This window comes from Lithobates pipiens, unplaced genomic scaffold, assembly GCF_037356315.1.
Source record: "Lithobates pipiens isolate NorthernLeopardFrog02 unplaced genomic scaffold, aLitPip1_a1.2 Scaffold_22, whole genome shotgun sequence".
In the NCBI taxonomy this organism is placed as follows: Eukaryota; Metazoa; Chordata; class Amphibia; order Anura; family Ranidae; genus Lithobates; species Lithobates pipiens.
The window spans coordinates 18,315,591-18,333,681 of NW_027507784.1; the positions used below are offsets into that span (position 1 = coordinate 18,315,591).

Sequence of the window (18,091 nt, forward strand, 5' to 3'; positions counted from 1 at the left end):
ATTAATAAAATTGCCATAAAACTATCCCCTATTTTGTAAACGCTATAACTTTTGCGCAAACCAATTAATAATCGCTTATTGCGATTTTTTTTTACCAAAAATATGTAGAAGAATACGTATCGGCCTAAACTGAGGGAAAAAAAATGTTTTTTTATATATTTTTGGGGGATATTTATTATAACAAAAAGTAAAAAATAATGTTTTTTTTTTTTCAAAATTGTCGCTCTATTTTTGTTTATAGCGCAAAAAATAAAAACCGCAGAGGTGATCAAATACCACCAAAAGAAAGCTCTATTTGTGGGGAAAAAAGGACGTCAATTTTGTTTGGGAGCCACGCAATTGTCAGTTAAAGTGACGCAGTGCCGAATCGCAAAAAGTGGTCTGGTCTTTGACCAGCAAAATGGTCCGGGGCTGAAAGTGGTTAAATACGTACATTGGAACCATATTCGATAAAACAACATAAATAAATGATAGTGGTACTGTAACCTCTGGATAAAATCTGGAATACGCCTGAGCATATATGCAGTACACAATCTCAGAGAAAACCTACTATCAATGATAATAATGTAGTTCTAGTTATTATAATACAGTAGGGCCATAATTAATAAAATAGAAGCAAGTTTTAATAGTGGTAATAAAACCCATAAATTCATCTATATACACATACATATTAGTCATTTACATATCAAACAGCATTTACAAAGCTGATAAAGAACTCCAAACTTGCTGGTCTGCCATAAATTATTAGGAAAGAGACCCTGGTTAAGGTATCTCAATCCTATACCACAAGATTAAATATAAAAAAATATATAAATATAATGTTACATCCAGATACGGCTTTAAATAACTCATAAAAGTCCAGACACGGCTTCAAATAGCTTGACGCATTTCGTGGTTTTGTATTACCACTCATCAGGAGCGAGCACGTGGTAACAATCTGGAATGATATATATAATTGTCCAATAATTGACATATAGCAGAAGAAATGGTAAACAGCTGTAGGGTGGGGCCAGTCTCATAGTAGCAGGGCTGGACTTACCATTGGGCTTGACTTGGCTCAAGCCCATGGGCTCCTCCCAATAGGGGGCCCCACGATCCCCACTGAGATACATAGCCGAGTGTACTCGGCTCCGCTCACAGTTACGCCCAGTCCCGCCCAGTCCCCCCCTATGATGGACATAACACAGGGATTGAGCATGACTGTGAGCTGAGCCGAGTACTCTCGCCTCCGCTTGGGACTGCGATAGGACCCAAGAGCTGCCGTAAGCTGCCGAGAGGACCCGAGAGAGACCGAGAGGACACAGGACTCTGTATCTTGGCTGCACCATTTTTAAACTTCAGGACTACAATGACAAGGCTGCAAATGACACTGGGGCAAGGCTGTAAATGACAAGGCTACACTGACAAGGCTGAAAATGACACTGGCAAGGCTGCAGATGGATGGGCAAGGCTGCAGATGGACACTGATAAGGCTGCATTGATGGGCATTTAAATGTACTTTTTTTCCTTAAATGCTCCTCCTAAACTGGGGGTGCGTGTTATACACTGGCGCGTGTTATACGCCAATAAATATGGTAACGTATAGAAGGTAGGGCCGAAGGAGACTCAAGCCCAGGGGCCCCCACCACCCTAAGTCCTGCCATGCATAGTAGTACTGACAAACAGGTCTGCTGTGTGTAAAAGGCACGGCCAAACGCTGGACAGGGGGAGGAGCCATCGGTAACGGGAACTGAGGGGGCGTGTAGAAAAAGGCGACCCAGGCAAGAACCCCGCCAAGGATGGACCGTCATCCATCTGTGTAGGACTGGGGATAAAGGTGGATAAATAATGTTTATTGAAACTGCGTGCTTCATATAAAGTCCCAAATCTTTCCCTTGCCCCTTTTCCCTTATGATGTTTCCAATATAACTTCACGTCTCTATTCTGAGTCTAGTAGGTGTGGCCTGTGTCAAGGAGAAAATATGCAGATTTAAACCTAAAGATTTGTTGGCCTTACTAAATATTATAATATATGATGATGATGATGGCTTTGAGAAATGAGAATGGAAGACGCAAGGTGTCACGTAAATGGTCGGAGGCTGAAATGCAGAGAGGGCTCCCCTTGCGGATAAGTGCAGTACACCCCTGAAGATGGTACAGAAGGCGCAGTGCCCAAAGAAGCACAGATTGCCGGACGGGTTCTGAAGAGTAGGACCGATGGTCAGCTTATGTATACTGGAAGCAGCAGGATACACAGCTAGGCAGGAGTGTCTTTGCCCTTGTACACACGGTCGGAGATTCCGACGAAATGTGTCCCATCGGACCGTTTTGTCGGATATTCCGACTGTGTGTAGTCTCCATCGGACTTTTCCAACTTGCCAGTAAAATTTTCCGACAAAATGCTCCTATCGGACATACTGCGATCATGTGTAGCCTACTCCGCCAGACAAAGTGCCACGCATGCTCAGATCAAATTCCTAGGCCAAAGCTATTGGCTACTAGCCTGAACGTAGTCCCGTCGTAACGAAATAACGTCATCACGTTATGTACAGGATTTTCCGACAACTTTGTCCGACCGTGTGTATGCAATATCACTTCCTGGACCTCTTCCGGAATAATTCCGTCGGAATTACTCCAACGGATTTGGTTGTCGGAATCTCCAACTGTGTGTACAAGGGCTTAGAGGACCTCAGTAGTACTTGGCAGTAGTGAACACAGGAGACGATAGTGAAAGCCAGGCCAGGGGTCAAACATGGTGGATCCACCAGGAGCAGAGGTAGGTAGCAAAACAGAGACTAACCGAGGTCACACCTCCCAACTTTTTGAGATGAGAATGAGGGACACCTATTAGCAAAAGGTACATAAGAATAGGACACACTACCCCTGCCACGCCCCCTTAAAGGAGACTTCTACAAAAAATGATTAGGCAAACCCACAAGTGCTTTCTTTTTACTTTTATTATTATTTTATATTGTCTTTTGAAATTTACACATGCAGCAATTTAGAAATTGGATTAGTAGGTTACATAGTTACATAGTAGGTGAGGTTGAAAAAAGACACACGTCCATCAAGTCCAACCTATGTGTGTGATTATATGTCAGTATTACATTGTATATCCCTGTATGTTGTGGTCGTTTAGGTGCTTATCTAATAGTTTCTTGAAATTATCGATGCTCCCCCACTGAGACCACCGCCTGTGGAAGAGAATTTCACATCCTTGCCGTTCTTACAGTAAAGAACCCTCTACATAGTCTAAGGTTAAACCTTGTTTCTTCTAATTTTAATGAGTGGACACGTGTCTTTTTAAACTCCCTTCCACGAAAAAGTTTTATCCCTATTGTGAGGTCACCAGTACGGGATTTGTAAATTGAAATCATATCCCCTCTCAAGTGTCTCTTCTCCAGAGAGAATAAGTTCAGTGCTCACAACCTTTCCTCATAACTAACATCCTCCAGACCCTTTATTAGCTTTGTTACCCTTCTTTGTAGTCGCTCCATTTCCAGTACATCCTTCCTGAGGACTGGTGCCCAGAACTGGACAGTATACTCCAGGTGCGGCCGGACCAGAGTCTTGTAGAGCGGGAGAATTATCGTTTTATCTCTGGAGTTGATCCCCTTTTTAAAACAACAATGAGTCCATGCGGAAGCCCTGTTTAAATAGCCCACCTGGCGCCAGTATTCGTGGCAAGCGTGCAGATTAATGCGCGACTGCGCATGCACTTGCGCCAACTTCTGCATGCACACCATGAGCCTCCAACTGCACTACGGATCTGCCTTCCCTGACAGGACACCCCCCCCACCCCGCAATAAATTACCACTCCAGCAGCAATAGACTCCCACCAACAACAACAGATCTCCTAGTAGCCAGCATTAATAGATCCTACAGCAGCAATAGACCTCTCCCTCAACAGTAGATCCTTCCCAACAACATAACCCCCCCCCCCCCCCCGCCAGTAACAATAGATCTACCCAGCAACAAAAGACCCCCTCAAAAATAGATCCACACCAGTGTCAGGGAAATGGCCAAAGAACTGGCAATCTTACCAACACCCATTGTGGCCGCATCAGGTGCGCTCCCATGCATATTGGTGTAAGCAGATGAGCGACGATGCTAACGCTAACGCAGATACTCAATTGCGCCTCCTGGCCTATATAAACCTGCTGCTAAGGTCCCTAAGTTGCTGGATTATTGTCAGCTCCCCCCGTGTTCCTTGTGCTCCTGTGTTCTGATTCTGGACTTCCTGTTAATGCCTGCTCCACTACTTGATCCGGGCTTGGCTCACCAACTCTGCTTCTTCCTGTCTTACCAATTACCGACCCCGGCTTGTTACAGTATTACTGCCTGAATCCCAAACCTGCTATTGACTGATCTTGCTGTTTATGACACCCAGCCTGGCTTGTGATAGTCCTTCTGGATCACCCAACCACCTGCCACTGCTGGCTCTCCACAAGCACACCTGCCATAGAGAGCATCTCCCTTGTTCCGGTCATCCAACAGCGATCGAGCCTTCAACCACGGCCACTGGCAAACCGTGCTTCTCTGGGCACCGCATTCCCTGTTTCAACTTCAGGGTTGCACTGCACTCAGCCACAAGGGGAGCCCTCTCAGCACCTTGGCCTCCAACCAGACTCTTCCTGGCAACCAGCGACAATAGATCCCTCAGCAGCCAGCATCAATAAACCCTCCAGCGCACTCCTTGCTATATAATACATTCAGTCCTGGAGGTGCCGAAACTGCTTTCCTCCATGTTCCCGCTGAAAAAAGTCCCTGATAATTATTATTATTATGATTATTAACAGTGTTGCTTTCAGTATCTACACACATTTATTTGTGTTAACTTGTGATGTTGTCACCCTATTAAGGAAAAAATGTGATTGTGTTGTTGGATGATCTGGATGACAGCAGTGATGGTAACATGAGGAGAATATTGCAAGAACAGCCGCTCATTGAGGAATGTGCAGAGAAGTTGATCCTCATCAGCGAGTTAGAGAAGCATTCAGCAAATCTGACCGGTCCAGATCTGAGAATGAGTTCAGCTCCCATTTCACAGAGAATGCAGGATGCTTACGATTCCATACAGACCAAAATCAAAATAATACGGAGCGTCATGGAGGAGGCTGTGGGTGTCAGTCCAGGTATGCCTTAGGAAGTATAAGTTTTATCTTAAAGGGTAACTCTACTTTCATGTAAAAAAAATAAATAAATAATCAAATAAAGAAAAAAAAATAATAATATAGCGTATACAATTGCGTCGCAAGCCATGTTGTAATTCAATGTTTATAACCACTTCCATACCGGGCCTATTCTGGCACTCCTCTCCTACATGTAAAAATCATAATTTTGCTTGCTAGAAAATTACTAAGAACCCCCAAACATTATATATATATATATATATATATATATATATATATATATATATATATATATATATATATATATATAATGTTTTTGTTTTTTTTTTGTTTTTTTTTAGCAGACACCCTAGAGAATAAAATGGTGGTCATTGCAAATTTTTATGTCGCACGGTATTTGCGCAACAATTTTTTAAACGCTTAAAAAAAAAAAAAACAGTTTCATGAATTATAAAATAACAAAACAGTAAATTTAGCCCAATTTTTGTGTATAATGTGAAAGTTCCGCCGAGTAAATAGATACCCAACATGTCTTGTCATGTCAAACTTCGGGACTTAAAAATCTCCATAGGCGACGCTTGAACATTTTTTTATAGGTTACCAGTTTAGAGTTACAGAAGAGATCTAGTGCTAGAATTATTACTCTTGCTGTAACGCACGCGGAGATACCTCACATGTGTGGTTTGAACTGCGTTTACATATGTGGGCGGGACTTACACGTGCGCTCGCTTCTGTGTGCGAGCTAGTGGCGCTTTAGAGGGTTTTTTCTTTGTTTTATTGCTTATTTTACTTTTATTTTTACAGTTTCTCTTGATTTTTTATTTTTTTTGATCCACTTTATTCCTATTACAAGGAATGTAAATATCCCTTGTAATAGGAATGGTGTGTGACAGGTACTCTTTATGGAGAGATGCCGGACCCTACATCTCTCCTCCAGGCTGGAAAGCATCAGATCAAACAAAAAAAATCACAATCCCATGCTTTCCAGCCGTGATCGCGGATTTGTTTACAAGCGTAGCACGGACGTGACGTCATAACGGGCCTCCGACAGTCATAGAGATGACTGGTGATCATCTGGTCACCATAAATCTCAGAGATTGGTCAGAGACTGCGGGCATACTACAGAAGATGGTCAGAGACTGCAGACATACTATAGGAGATGGTCAGAGACTGCAGACATACTACAGGAGATGGTCAGAGGCTGTGGACATGGTACAGGAGATGGTCAGAGGCTGAGGACATAGTACAGAAGATGGTCAGAAACTGTGGACATGGTACAGGAGATGGTCAGAGACTGCAGATGTAGTACAGGAGATGGTCAGAGACTGCAGACATGGTACAGGAGATGGTCAGAGACTGCAGACATAGTATAGGAGATGGTCAGAGGCTGTGGACATGGTACAGGAGATGGTCAGAGACAAGAAACTGTGGACATGGTACAGGAGATGGTCAGAGGCTGTGGACATAGTACAGGAGCTGGTCAGAAACTGTGGACATGGTACAGGAGATGGTCAGAAACTGTGGACATGGTACAGGAGATGATCAGAGACTGCAGACATAGTACAGGAGATGGTCAGAGACAGAGTCCCCCGGCCCCACTTCACTTGTCAGCTTCAATTATTACTGTCCTGTCCCCGGTCAGAGTGTCCGGCCCTGACTTGTCCTCACCTACTAATAATGATATCCCGGAATGGTGTTGTGAAGTGGTGGTGGTCCAGGGTCCCTCAACAGTTGGGCAGGCCATGGGCAGGAGTAGTCAGGTACCGCCACTGTGGGCATGGGCAGCCATGGAATCGGATGGATCTTTGAGCCAGTCTAATTGATGCCACCAGGCTGTGAGTGGGGGACTAGGGTGGCTGCAGGGCGCTGGAGAAAGAGGTGGGCGGCGACTGAATAAGCTCAGTCCCTCCCTGCCCTGCTGCCTGCAAGTCACTGGGCTCCATGGCTGGAGAAGGAGGAGGTGGGTAGAGAGAGTTAGACAGTCTCAGGACGCAGTGCAGCGTGCACCAATAGGTGCACTCTGCACTGCAGCCTCACTAAGACTCTGATTCTGACGTCACTGGTTGCTAGACGCCAGGCTGGGCGGCCCTAGCAGCCAGTGCCAAACTTCAGGAAATCAGTTAGTAGGGTGTTGTGTGTCTTCTATTTCATTCTGGCACACTGTATTGTCCCGGAATGAAGGTACCTGGGGCCAGGGACACACATGTGAATTAATGGCACTGCTGCTGAATGTAACAGTAAGTGCCGATCCGATCCCTGATTGCGGGGGAGGGGACACTTGCCCCCTCTTGCGGACACCCATGTCTGCTAAGAGTGGCGCCTGTGATCCTGTCAAGCAAGATATCCCTGGGCCTGCTGCATGTTAGTGGGTGGGCGTTCCCCTAGTGCAGTGATGGCAAACCTTGGCACCCCAGATGTTTTGGAACTACATTTCCCATGATGCTCAGCTACACTGCAGAGTGCTTGAGCATCATGGGAAATGTAGTTCCAAAACATCTGGGGTGCCAAGGTTCGCCATCACTGCCCTAGTGTGATAAGTTTTTTATCATAAATGTTCAGTGATTCTTTGGGTTCTTCTGTATCTTGCTTCCTTGAAGAAGAGAATATCTCAAAATGTGTTGTAATATGAGAATACTATACCCAAGCTGTTGCTGATCATTTTAACATGTCTCTTCAACATTTGTAATAGATGTGTTATATTTGACAATAAAAACTGTATTTTTATAAATGAATAGTCCGGATGCCTGTGAAATCCCAATCCACATATATTGTTTCTTGATACATTGATTTTAAGGGATGATGGCATTCCTGGAGAAGTGAAAACACTCAATGTTCGTTGTACATCTGATGCCGCGTACACACACGACTGGGCTTTTAGGCAGAAAAGGTCTGACGGTCTTCCCGACTTGCCCACACACAAATGGACCAAAGTCCGTTCGTTTTGAACGTGATGACGTACAACGGCACTAGAAAAGGAAGTACAATAGCCAGTAGCCAATGGCTGCCCTTGCGTAGTATTTGGTCCATCGGACCAGCATACAGACGAACGGTTTTCCCAATAGAAATAATTGAATGAATGAATGAATGAATGAAATACTTATATAGCGCACAATGCGAACTGAATCGCCTCTAGGCAGATTTGAAACATGTTCTATTTCTAGGTCCGTCAGAATTTTTGAAGAAAAAAGTCAGATGAAGCCCACACATGATCGTAATATCCGACGGAATGATTCCGTCAGACCTTTTCTGCCAGAAAGTACGGTTGTGTGTAGGTGGCATAAGAGTAAATCGAAGTTTACTGTTTTATGATTTAATACGCAGAACGTAGAAAACCGAACCTCCCCTATATAGCCCCCGGACCACGGAATGACTCCTCCTCTGACTCTGATACACGAAGTGAAGGTGAGATAACAGAAGAACTGTAATAGTGTTACAGAGATGAAAAGATAAAGTTGCATCTTCTAATGGGGATAATATAACGAAGGTTTAGCCGAACAGTCTAACTAGAGTTTCGAAACTTACCAAATTAGGTTAAGAGAAACAGTTTTTTACTTGGTCCCAACCAGATTTGGTGATCAAAGTGTTCATAATTGGGGATGAGCCCGACGTTCGAGCCAAACGTAATTTCGACTCGACCATCGTGTGTTCGCCCACTCGCCAAATACCGAACATTATGAGGAGTTCGCGTGAAATTTGAGCGCCCGTAGAACACGGCATAATGAACGGCGAGACCATCACTGCACTGGGAGATCGCAGTGCATTGACGACTGCTGATTGTCCAGAGCATGCACCTGACCTGCATGCTTTGGCCAATCACAGTGCGCTCTGCTGTGAGAACCATGATTGGCCAAAGGCAGGGTGCCTTTGGCCAATCATGGCTCAGGGGGCCGAGCCCACGCTCCGCACTCTGTAAGGTTGCTTACATAGCAGCCGTACATAGTTTTATGAATGAGAGCAACAAAATGACTTTTGTAAAGGAAAAAAAATAATTTAAACCTGCTTGCGGCTGTAATGTATTGTCAGATCCCGGCAATATAGATAAAAATCATTGAAAATAAATTACATGGGTCCCCCCTCCAGTCCATTACCAGGCCCTTTGCGTCTGGTATGGATTTTTAAGGGGAACCCCAAGCCATTTTTTTTTTAATTGCGTGGGGGGCCCCCCTAAAATCCATACCAGACCCTTAACTGTGCACGCAACCTGGCAGGCTGCAGGAAAAGGGGGGGAACCGTACTCCTGAACCATACCAGGCCCCTCCCCCTTAATGTAGGGAGGGGGCTTTGGGGTCCCCCCAAAGTACCTTGTCCCCATGTTGATGCCCAGTGATTATGGGGTTTTGCAGGCAGGTAGCTTATCGGAATCTGGAAGCCCCCCTAAAGTGGAAGTAAACTCCCCTATCGTTTTCAGCCAAGGAAGCTGCCATCTTTGCCTCTGTTTAATGTTCAACTGCTATGGTGCTGCACATGTGATTTGTTATGACACCAGCCATTGGATGGTTTGATAGTTTGGCTGAGAGCACAGCCAATGTGCAGTTAGCATTCCCAGCATGCCTTTTTTTTTAACTATTTAAATCCATGGGTTTACTTCCACTTTAAACAAGGAGACACCCGGATCCTGCCCCCCCACATGTGAATGGGTATCGGGTACATTGTACCCCTACACATTCACCAAAAAAAGTGTCAAAATGGTAAAAATGACAGGAGACAGTTTGGGACAAGTATTAAAAAAAAAAAAGTGTCTTGCGCTGTCCATTCATCTTCGATCACAGCATTCGACTACCTGAGAAAAAGAAAAATGGGAAAAGCTCCTCCTCCCTGGGAGGCCCCTCTGACTGCAGGCTTTCTGCATTGGCAGCTGTTATACAGCTGAGGGCCGGGCCACCTGGTGACATAAACAAGTGACCAAGGGGAACCCCAAGCCAGTTTTTTTTTTTTAAATTGCGTGGGGGCCCCCCTAAATCCATACCAGACCCTTATCTGTGCACGCAACCTGGCATTACGTCGCAAATCACTGCTCCTCAAAAAACTGCAGTTTTATAAAAAAAAATTGCATTAATACATATTCCCTGCGGCAGGACCCGGGCCCCCAAACACTTTTACGAAAATAACTTGCATATAAGCCTTTACAATGAGCACTTTTGATTTTTTTCATGTTCGTGTCCCATAGACTTAAGCGGTGTTCACGTATGAACCGAACTGGGGGGTGTTCGGCTCATCCCTATTCATAATACAGTTTTTTCTCTTATCCTAAAAAAAAAAAAATAATTGTTTATTTGCATGATTTCAAATCAGAAAATGACTCTGTCTTGGTTGTCTTGCACAGTGTTTCTCAACCTTTTTTTCAGTCAAGGCACCCTTTAAAATGATAAACAATCTTAAGGCACCATCCAAAATCATGGACAGTCTTGTCTAAAATGTAAAAACTATTCTGAGGACTCATTTACACTTGCTTCGGCTTCAACAAGGCTTCGGACTCGCTTTGTTAAAGCTCTCTGAATGCCAGTCAAAGCCCCTGTCACTAAATAAAATGGTTACCTTACAGTCCTGTTTGCACCTTGCTTTTGCTTTGCTTTGATTTGCTTTGGCTTCGCTTCAAAAATGATACCCCATGTATCTTCAGTGGTGGTTCAAAGCGTCTTCAAAGCCTCCATAGAAGTCTATGGCAAAGTTCAACTGAAGCCCCAAGAAACCTCAACTGAAGCCCCACCGAAGCCTCATCGAAAGCCCCACCGAAGCCTTACGGAAGCTCCACCAAAGCCCCGCCGAAACCTCATTGAAACCTCATCGAAGCACCAAGCAAAAGCAGGTGAAAACAGGACTTAGTGACAGGAGCTTTGACTGGCGTTCAGAGAGCTTTAACAAAGCCTGTCCGAAGCCAAAGTTTTGAAGCAAGTGTAAACAAGCCCTCATAGTTTTATATAATGCAGCAACATTTGGCCAGGACTACCTCCACCTAAGTGTGTGGAGGCTACAGGTTAAAGGTGATAGCAGGTATGGTTAGTGATCAAAATACTGATCAAAAGAGAGGAGACTGTAATGGAAATTTGTAGGTTCTGTATATAATTGTATTCTATTTTATATGTATTGCATAATGCCCTCACTGTGCACACGGCACTAACAATGTTTTCAGTACATGTTTTGCATTCTTTTGAGTTCTGATTAGAATAAGCCTGCCTATGTAACGCCCCTTGTTACCATAAAGGTACAATTGTAATATTAATGTGATACCTACGTAATCATGTGTATAAAAACCTTCAAATGCGTCATAATAAAGGAGAACAGTTATTTGGAAAGATGCTGAGCGTATCTTTTGTGTCTGTTCCCTACTGCAGTAGTTATTAAAGCGGGAGTCCACCGGGACTCCACGTTTTTTTTTTTTTTTTTAAAAGCCAGCAGCTACAAATACTGCAGCTGCTGACTTTTAAATAGTGACACTTACCTGTCCAGCGCGCCCGCGATGTCGGCACCCGAAGCCGATCGCTCGCTCGGCTGCCGGGTCCCGCCGCCATCTTGGGTATGGGAATCAGGAATCAGGAGCCGCGCGGCGCAATCCGGACGGTCCCCGCTGCCTCTGGGAGCTGTGTGTTTCCCAGCAGGCAGCGGGGCACTTGCTGAAGGGGGCGGGCGCTTGCGGAACGGGGGCGTAACGTACGCCCCGTTCCGCAGAGAGCTAGCCCGGAAGTGGGTGCAGTTACCTGGATTATCCAGGTAACTGCACCCCCCTCCCCCCTGAAAGGTGCCGATTGTGGCGCCGGAGGGGGGGGGGATTCCGATGAGCGGAGGTCCATTTTAGGGTGGACCTCCGCTTTAATTTGGAACCACTAATCAATATGAGGATAGGAGTTGCCTATCATCAAAATATCCATTTCATCCACGTAGGACACCAAATGTTAGAGGCGATTTATTCTTCCAGTATTCTAATGTTTCTCTTCTCCTAATTTTTTTTTCATCATTTAGCTAATGAGACCCCAAAGCTGATGGAGAGAGGCACGGGAGTAGAACAAGGGTGATATGCAGGCAGCTGACATCCTCCTTATCAACTGATGATGTCATTGGTCGTTAGGAGTTTGTCAGCTAGAAGGTCGCAATGGTGTACAATAAAAACCTGTGGCTTTGTGTAAGTAAAGGCAGGTTTCCTCCGCCCACTGGCTTGTATACTATTTTGGGGCAATATTTAGGCATTTTTGCCAAGGCACCCCTGAAGAAACCTCAAGACACCCAAGGGTGCCTGGGTACCCTGATTAAAAAAGGCTGGTCTGGCATAATACATCCAATCATCAGGATCACATGACTAGGGATTAGGGATGAGCCTGAAGTCCTAGTCCTAATCCACGTGAGCATGCCTAGCAGTTGTCAGTGTACTGGGCCAATCATCTGTAGCCAGGGACATTTTTCGTGTTGCTTATGTGCAGCTACTGGGCAGGAAATGCCTCAGCAGTTTATGTTTGGCCGGTACAGTGACAACTTTCATGTGGATTCACTTATGTGGGTTATGACTAGGAGGATCCAAACACCGGCTAGGGCATCCCTACTTGGAATTAGCAGGCTTTATTTCACTGAAATGTTGAAAAAATCTGGAGATAAGGGCAACATTTTTGCCATTTTGATGAGTTGCATTTAATTCAACATGGAAAGTGTTTTAGCAACTCTTCAAGGTGGAATGGGCCTTAATTGGACCCTGAGAGTTGCAGAAGCTACTTTCAACTGCCTTCAACAAGTGAAACTGATGCCGCGCACACACGGCAATCGGAAATTCAGTGAGCAAAAGACCGATGAGAGCTTTTGGTCGGAAATTCCGACCATGTGTAGGCTCCATCGGACTTTTGCTGGTCGAATTCCAGCCAGCAAAAGATTGAGAGCAGGTTCTCAATTTTTCGGTCGGAAAAAGTTCCGATCGGAAATTTCCGATAGTCTGTGGCAATTGAGACGCACAAAATTCCTACGCATGCTCGGAAACAATTCAACGCATGCTCGGAAGCATTGAACTTAATTTTCTCGGCTCATCGTAGTGTTGTACGTCACAGAGTTCTTGATGGTGGAAAGTTCCAAGAACTTTTGTGTGACCCGTGTGTAGGCAAGACAAGCTTGAGCGGAATTCCGTCGGAAAAAACATCCAAGATTTTTTTGATGGAAAATCCGCTCGTGTGTACGGGGTATGAGTGTTTTCTTTTTGGGAAAATTTGCCCAACAACAATACAAGTTCATTCTTACAATGTAATATAAGTTCACGCATCTCAGTGTAATATCTATTTTACAAAAATTATTTTGTTCATCTCTACACATGACAATGAATAATTTCCATTACCTCCTACTGATTAAAGCACTTAGGAATTCTGTATGTGTCTTGCAGTAGCCATTGTTGTCTATATCTTATTTCTTTCAGGATATAAAAGTTCAGTAACCACCAAGTCTGACTTCTATAGGCAACAAGGTACAGGTCTGTGGATCGTGTGTTGAGCACATTTAACATAGAATAAATGAGGAAATTACTACTAAAGACATTTTTATTATAAACATATAGGATTTAACCCCTTTGCAACCATGTAACCATACTGTATATGCAGCATCCAGGAGATGAAGTTTAATCCTGGGCACTGCATATGCCCTATATTACCAAAAGTATTGGGGCGTCTGCCTTTACACACACATGAACTTTAATGGCATCCCAGTCTTAGTCCGTAGGGTTCAATATTAAGTTGGCCCACCCTTTGCAACTATAAAAGCTTCAACTCTTCTGGGAAGGCCGTCCACAAGGTTTAGGAGGGTGTCTATGGGAATGTTTGACCATCCTTCCAGAAGAGCATTTGTGAGGTCAGGAGCTGATGTTGGACAAGAAGGCCTGGCTTGCAGTCTCCACTTGAATTCATCCCAAAGGTGTTCTATTGGGTTGAGGTCAAGACTCTGTGCAGTCCAGTCAAGTTCCTCCACCCCAAACTCGCTCATCCATGTCTTTATGGACCTTGCTTTGTGCACTGGTGAGCAGTCATGTTGGAAGAGGAAGAGGCCATCCCCAAACTGTTCCCACAAAGTTGGCAGCATGAAAATGTCCAACATGTCTTGGCATACTGACATCTTAAGTGTTCCCTTCACCGGAACTAAGGAGCCAAGCCCAACCCCTGAAAAACAACCCCCGCACCATAATCCCCTGCACTAGATGATGTGGACCAGTGCACAAAGCAAGGTCCATAAAGACATGGACAAGCGAGTTTGGGGTGGAGGAACTTGTGGACGGCCTTCCCAGAAGTGTTAAAGCTGTTATAGCTGTAAAGAGTTGGCAAACTCAATAAAAAATATACATTTACTCTTCTTTCAGACCTCTTCCTTTCCTCTATATGCTACTTTCATAAACAAATGCCAACACAGCACTAACTTTCTCCAGTTGTGGTTTTATTCTTTGATGCATTTCTCAATAGTCTACTTCAGAAGCTGGCCACCTCTAAGGCGGCCCATAACTTATGCAACTTTCTTTCTTTTCAACACAGGTGGAGGGAAAGAAAGTTGCTCAATTCCGCCATTAAGACAATAAGTGTTGATGAGGGAATCCCTCCCACAGTGCCATTGTGTTCTGCCGACTGGGAGCCTTCCCTGCTGGCAGAACACAATGATTAGTGCTGCCAGCTATAGCCAGCTGCACTAATCATTCATGAAAAACCCGACAGGTGGGTTCTACACAAGTCAATTGCTAGATTGACTTGCGTACAACCAGCCAGCCCATATATGGATCAAAATTTGACCTTGCTGGACCAGACACACTTTGGTCAATATATGGCCAGCTTAATTTTTGTGAAGCGGCTGATTCTCTTTGAATCTGTGAACTAAAATGGCCTCATGCATATTTAATTTATCTTTCAGATTTAGACGATGTTAGATCTTCCCTTGCCTACAGCTCAGGTAATATACATGGATTAATGCTCTCAAGATAGAAAATATCTGATTACCATAGAATGTGTCAAGGCAGATTGTCTGAGAACTTGATGAGGTGTGAAATGTTGTGATATCATAATTTTATTTTTGAATAACCCAGTCCTTCTTTACCAGGATGTACAGTATGTGACAGATGTAGATGGTTTAAGTGACTAAGGAAGACCTAGTCAAATAAATAACACCGGTCCCAAATGTCATAACACCACAATAACACAACATATTGTCTAGTTGAATGAAAGTAACCACTACTAGATATATTGTGTATATCATGACCTGGATAAATGAGAACCTTCAAAGAAATTGCCAACAGTTCTAACCCTTCCCCGAGCAAATGAACGTACATCTAGGCTTTTGCTTGTCCCCCATTGGAGAAATATCCCATTACTAATTACAATTAAAGGCAAAGTGTTTCAGTAGACAACAATGAATTAAGTTGTAGGATATACCTGCCTAATACGATAAAGATACACATGTGAAACATTGTTGATTAACTCATAGATCATGTGTAGGTTGATTCAGTTGGTTATGGTAGTGACTCATTGCAAATCTAGAACGTTCCACTCCTTACATAGTCAGTTGAAAAAAAAAAGAAAACAGACACAAGGCTATTTAGCTCAACCAATAGAAAAAAAAATACATACCGGTAGATAACCTCTTGTGAGGTTGTCACTTACTTGCAGGGTCGTCTTTAATAATGATTGGACCCTGGGCAAATGTTTTATTGCCCCCCCCCAACACAATTTTGCTCTCCAGCTGCTCTGAGACATACAATAAATAGCAGCTAGACTTAAAATCAGTTTACTGAATCAGATCAGGCAGCAATTGCAATTGTTTGCTACAGGTTACAGCATATCATTACCCCTTACTTACTGACTGGTTGCTAGAGGTTACAGCACACATTACGGCTCGCTGATTAGTTGCTAGATGTTACACTACATGATTTCTGCTTGTTGGTTGGTTGCTAGAGATTCCTGTACAGTAATACTGCTCACTGCAGGGGGCATGATATCCATTTGAATGGCGCCTCTATTTTCATATCTATGCCTTCCGATGAAGCTATTTACATATGAATGCTGCTATTTACATAGGAATGCTGGGTATTTACATGTAAACACAGGGTCTGGAGGTGAGTCATCTGTACACAACAATAGGGCAGAGCTGGGCACCATTAGTAGCAGCGCTTCACACTGAGATATCAGGACATAGCAAGGGACTAAAACTTCAAGGGACGAGGGAATTTAAACTGGGATAGTTGGCAAGTATGAGGCAGCTGCTTTGGGCCCCAAAACAATGACAAGGCCCAGGGCAGCTGCCCCTTTTGCCCTGCCTTAAAGATGGCCCTGCTTACTTGGTCGGAGGCTGAAGTAAAGAGAGGACTTCCCTTGTGGCTAAGTTCAGAGTGATAGGAGGGTGACAGGAGGTGATGAGCACAAAGAAGCATGGTTTGCCAGCTGTGTTGTTGCTGGATGAGTCAGCTGTAATGGGAAGCCTTGTGAAGACAGAACCGGGCTGGGATAGCAGCTGGACCAGAGTGGCACTCTGGAGGGAAAGACAGGTCTGACTGGCAGGACTGGACAGGAGATGTAGTCAGGAACTTGAGCCCAGGTCAGTTGTGGTATTCAGACAGGAGCTTAAGCAGAAGCACAGTCAGGAATGAACCAGAGTCGTGCACAGGAAGCAAGCAAGAGCAGAGTCCATGGGAACATGTCAAGGTCAGAGCCAGTAGAGAAGCCAAGAAGACAATACATCTGCATGCTTTCCTGTGTAGATGAGCATTGTTGGGCATTGATGAGAGGTCTTCCCCGATGGCTAAGTGCGGAATGATAGGAGGGTGACAGAAAGTGCTGACCCAAAAGAAACAAGGGTCAGTGTTGCTGCCGACGAGTCAGCTGTAATACAAAGCCTTCTGAAGACAGAGCCAGGCTGGAATGGCAGCTGGACCAAGGTGGAACTCTGGATGAGAAGACAAATCTGACTGGCAGAACTGGAAAGAAGACAGGAGCCAGGAACCTGAGTTATTCATGTTAATCAGCCAGGAGCTTAAGCATAAACACAGTCAGGAACAAGCAGGGGTCATGCACAGGAACCAAGCAAGTGCAGAGTCCATAGGAACAAGCTAAGGTCAGAGTCAGGAGAGAAGCAGAAGACAATAAGTCTACATCGATTACTGTGCAGATGAGCTTGGCGATGTTGGACATTGGCAAGTTTTCCAGGCCTTTGCACATTCCTCTTCTGGTTAGCACCCTGACAGTAGATATTTTTCCTCTTTTTCCAATAAATGTGTCTTGAGAATGGGCTCAGTGATCTCCAGTGGATTTTTGCTTCCATAATATGGGACAAAATGGGCCAACCTGAAATCTTCAATTTGTTTTCTCGTCCCAAGGCTGAAGATTATCTCAGACCTTGCTATACCAAACTAGGTCTAATATGAGCCATACCACATCTAAACACCCCCAGGCTGCAGGATCAGGTACCTACAGTAAATAGAAAGTTGGCCTCTTCTGAGACATTTGGAGTGGCCTTATCTACTTCTACAGAGGAAACATAGAGGTCATATAAGGCTTTCCAGTCAACTCAAGAAAGAAGACTGTTACAAAGTAAAGCACTTGACCCAAGCCTTAGAAGGAAGCTGCTAACTGTTCATAATTTTAGGGCAGTGAAGCTAAATCCATTTGGATTTAGTCTGATGCCTCTGCTCCCAAATAATTCTTATTAAACATAAGGCAGAGAATGAATGGTTTTATCAGAGGCTTCTCATGCAAATACCTTCTCTTTCCACAATACAATTAGTCGTTAAATGTTTTTCCCTGTTTAATTTCAGAACGTAGCAATCAACGTTTAATCAACCCGCATTCGGACCAACGTGATGGGATTCCAGGTAACGGTGTGCTATATAGACCTTTGGCAAATTGAATGTATATTTTGGCATATTTACTGTTTATTGGCTTCTATTTGCTGATGAAACACTTTTTACCCACAGTAGTAATTGACCGTTGACCACTAGATGGCAATCCAGGCGACGCAAAAGTGTTTCATCTCTTGAAACTATTTTTTGA

The 18,091-nt window shown here is 44.2% G+C and overlaps 1 protein-coding gene across 6 annotated transcripts in view; it reads left to right on the top strand.

Moving 5' to 3' along the window:
* The window catches only part of LOC143923363 (uncharacterized), a 48,173-nt gene that overhangs the window by 5,473 nt on the left and 24,609 nt on the right, over positions 1–18,091 (top strand). For 4 of the 6 annotated variants that reach the window (XM_077446981.1, XM_077446984.1, XM_077446983.1 and 1 more), the window contains exons 3-7: positions 4,842–5,114; positions 8,433–8,513; positions 13,495–13,548; positions 14,964–15,002; positions 17,857–17,913. In XM_077446981.1, coding sequence (XP_077303107.1) covers positions 4,842–5,114; positions 8,433–8,513; positions 13,495–13,548; positions 14,964–15,002; positions 17,857–17,913 — 504 coding nt within the window. The remainder of the gene's footprint in view (positions 1–4,841; positions 5,115–8,432; positions 8,514–13,494; positions 13,549–14,963; positions 15,003–17,856; positions 17,914–18,091) is intronic. The other 2 variants (XM_077446982.1, XM_077446985.1) reach the window with 1 other exon arrangement.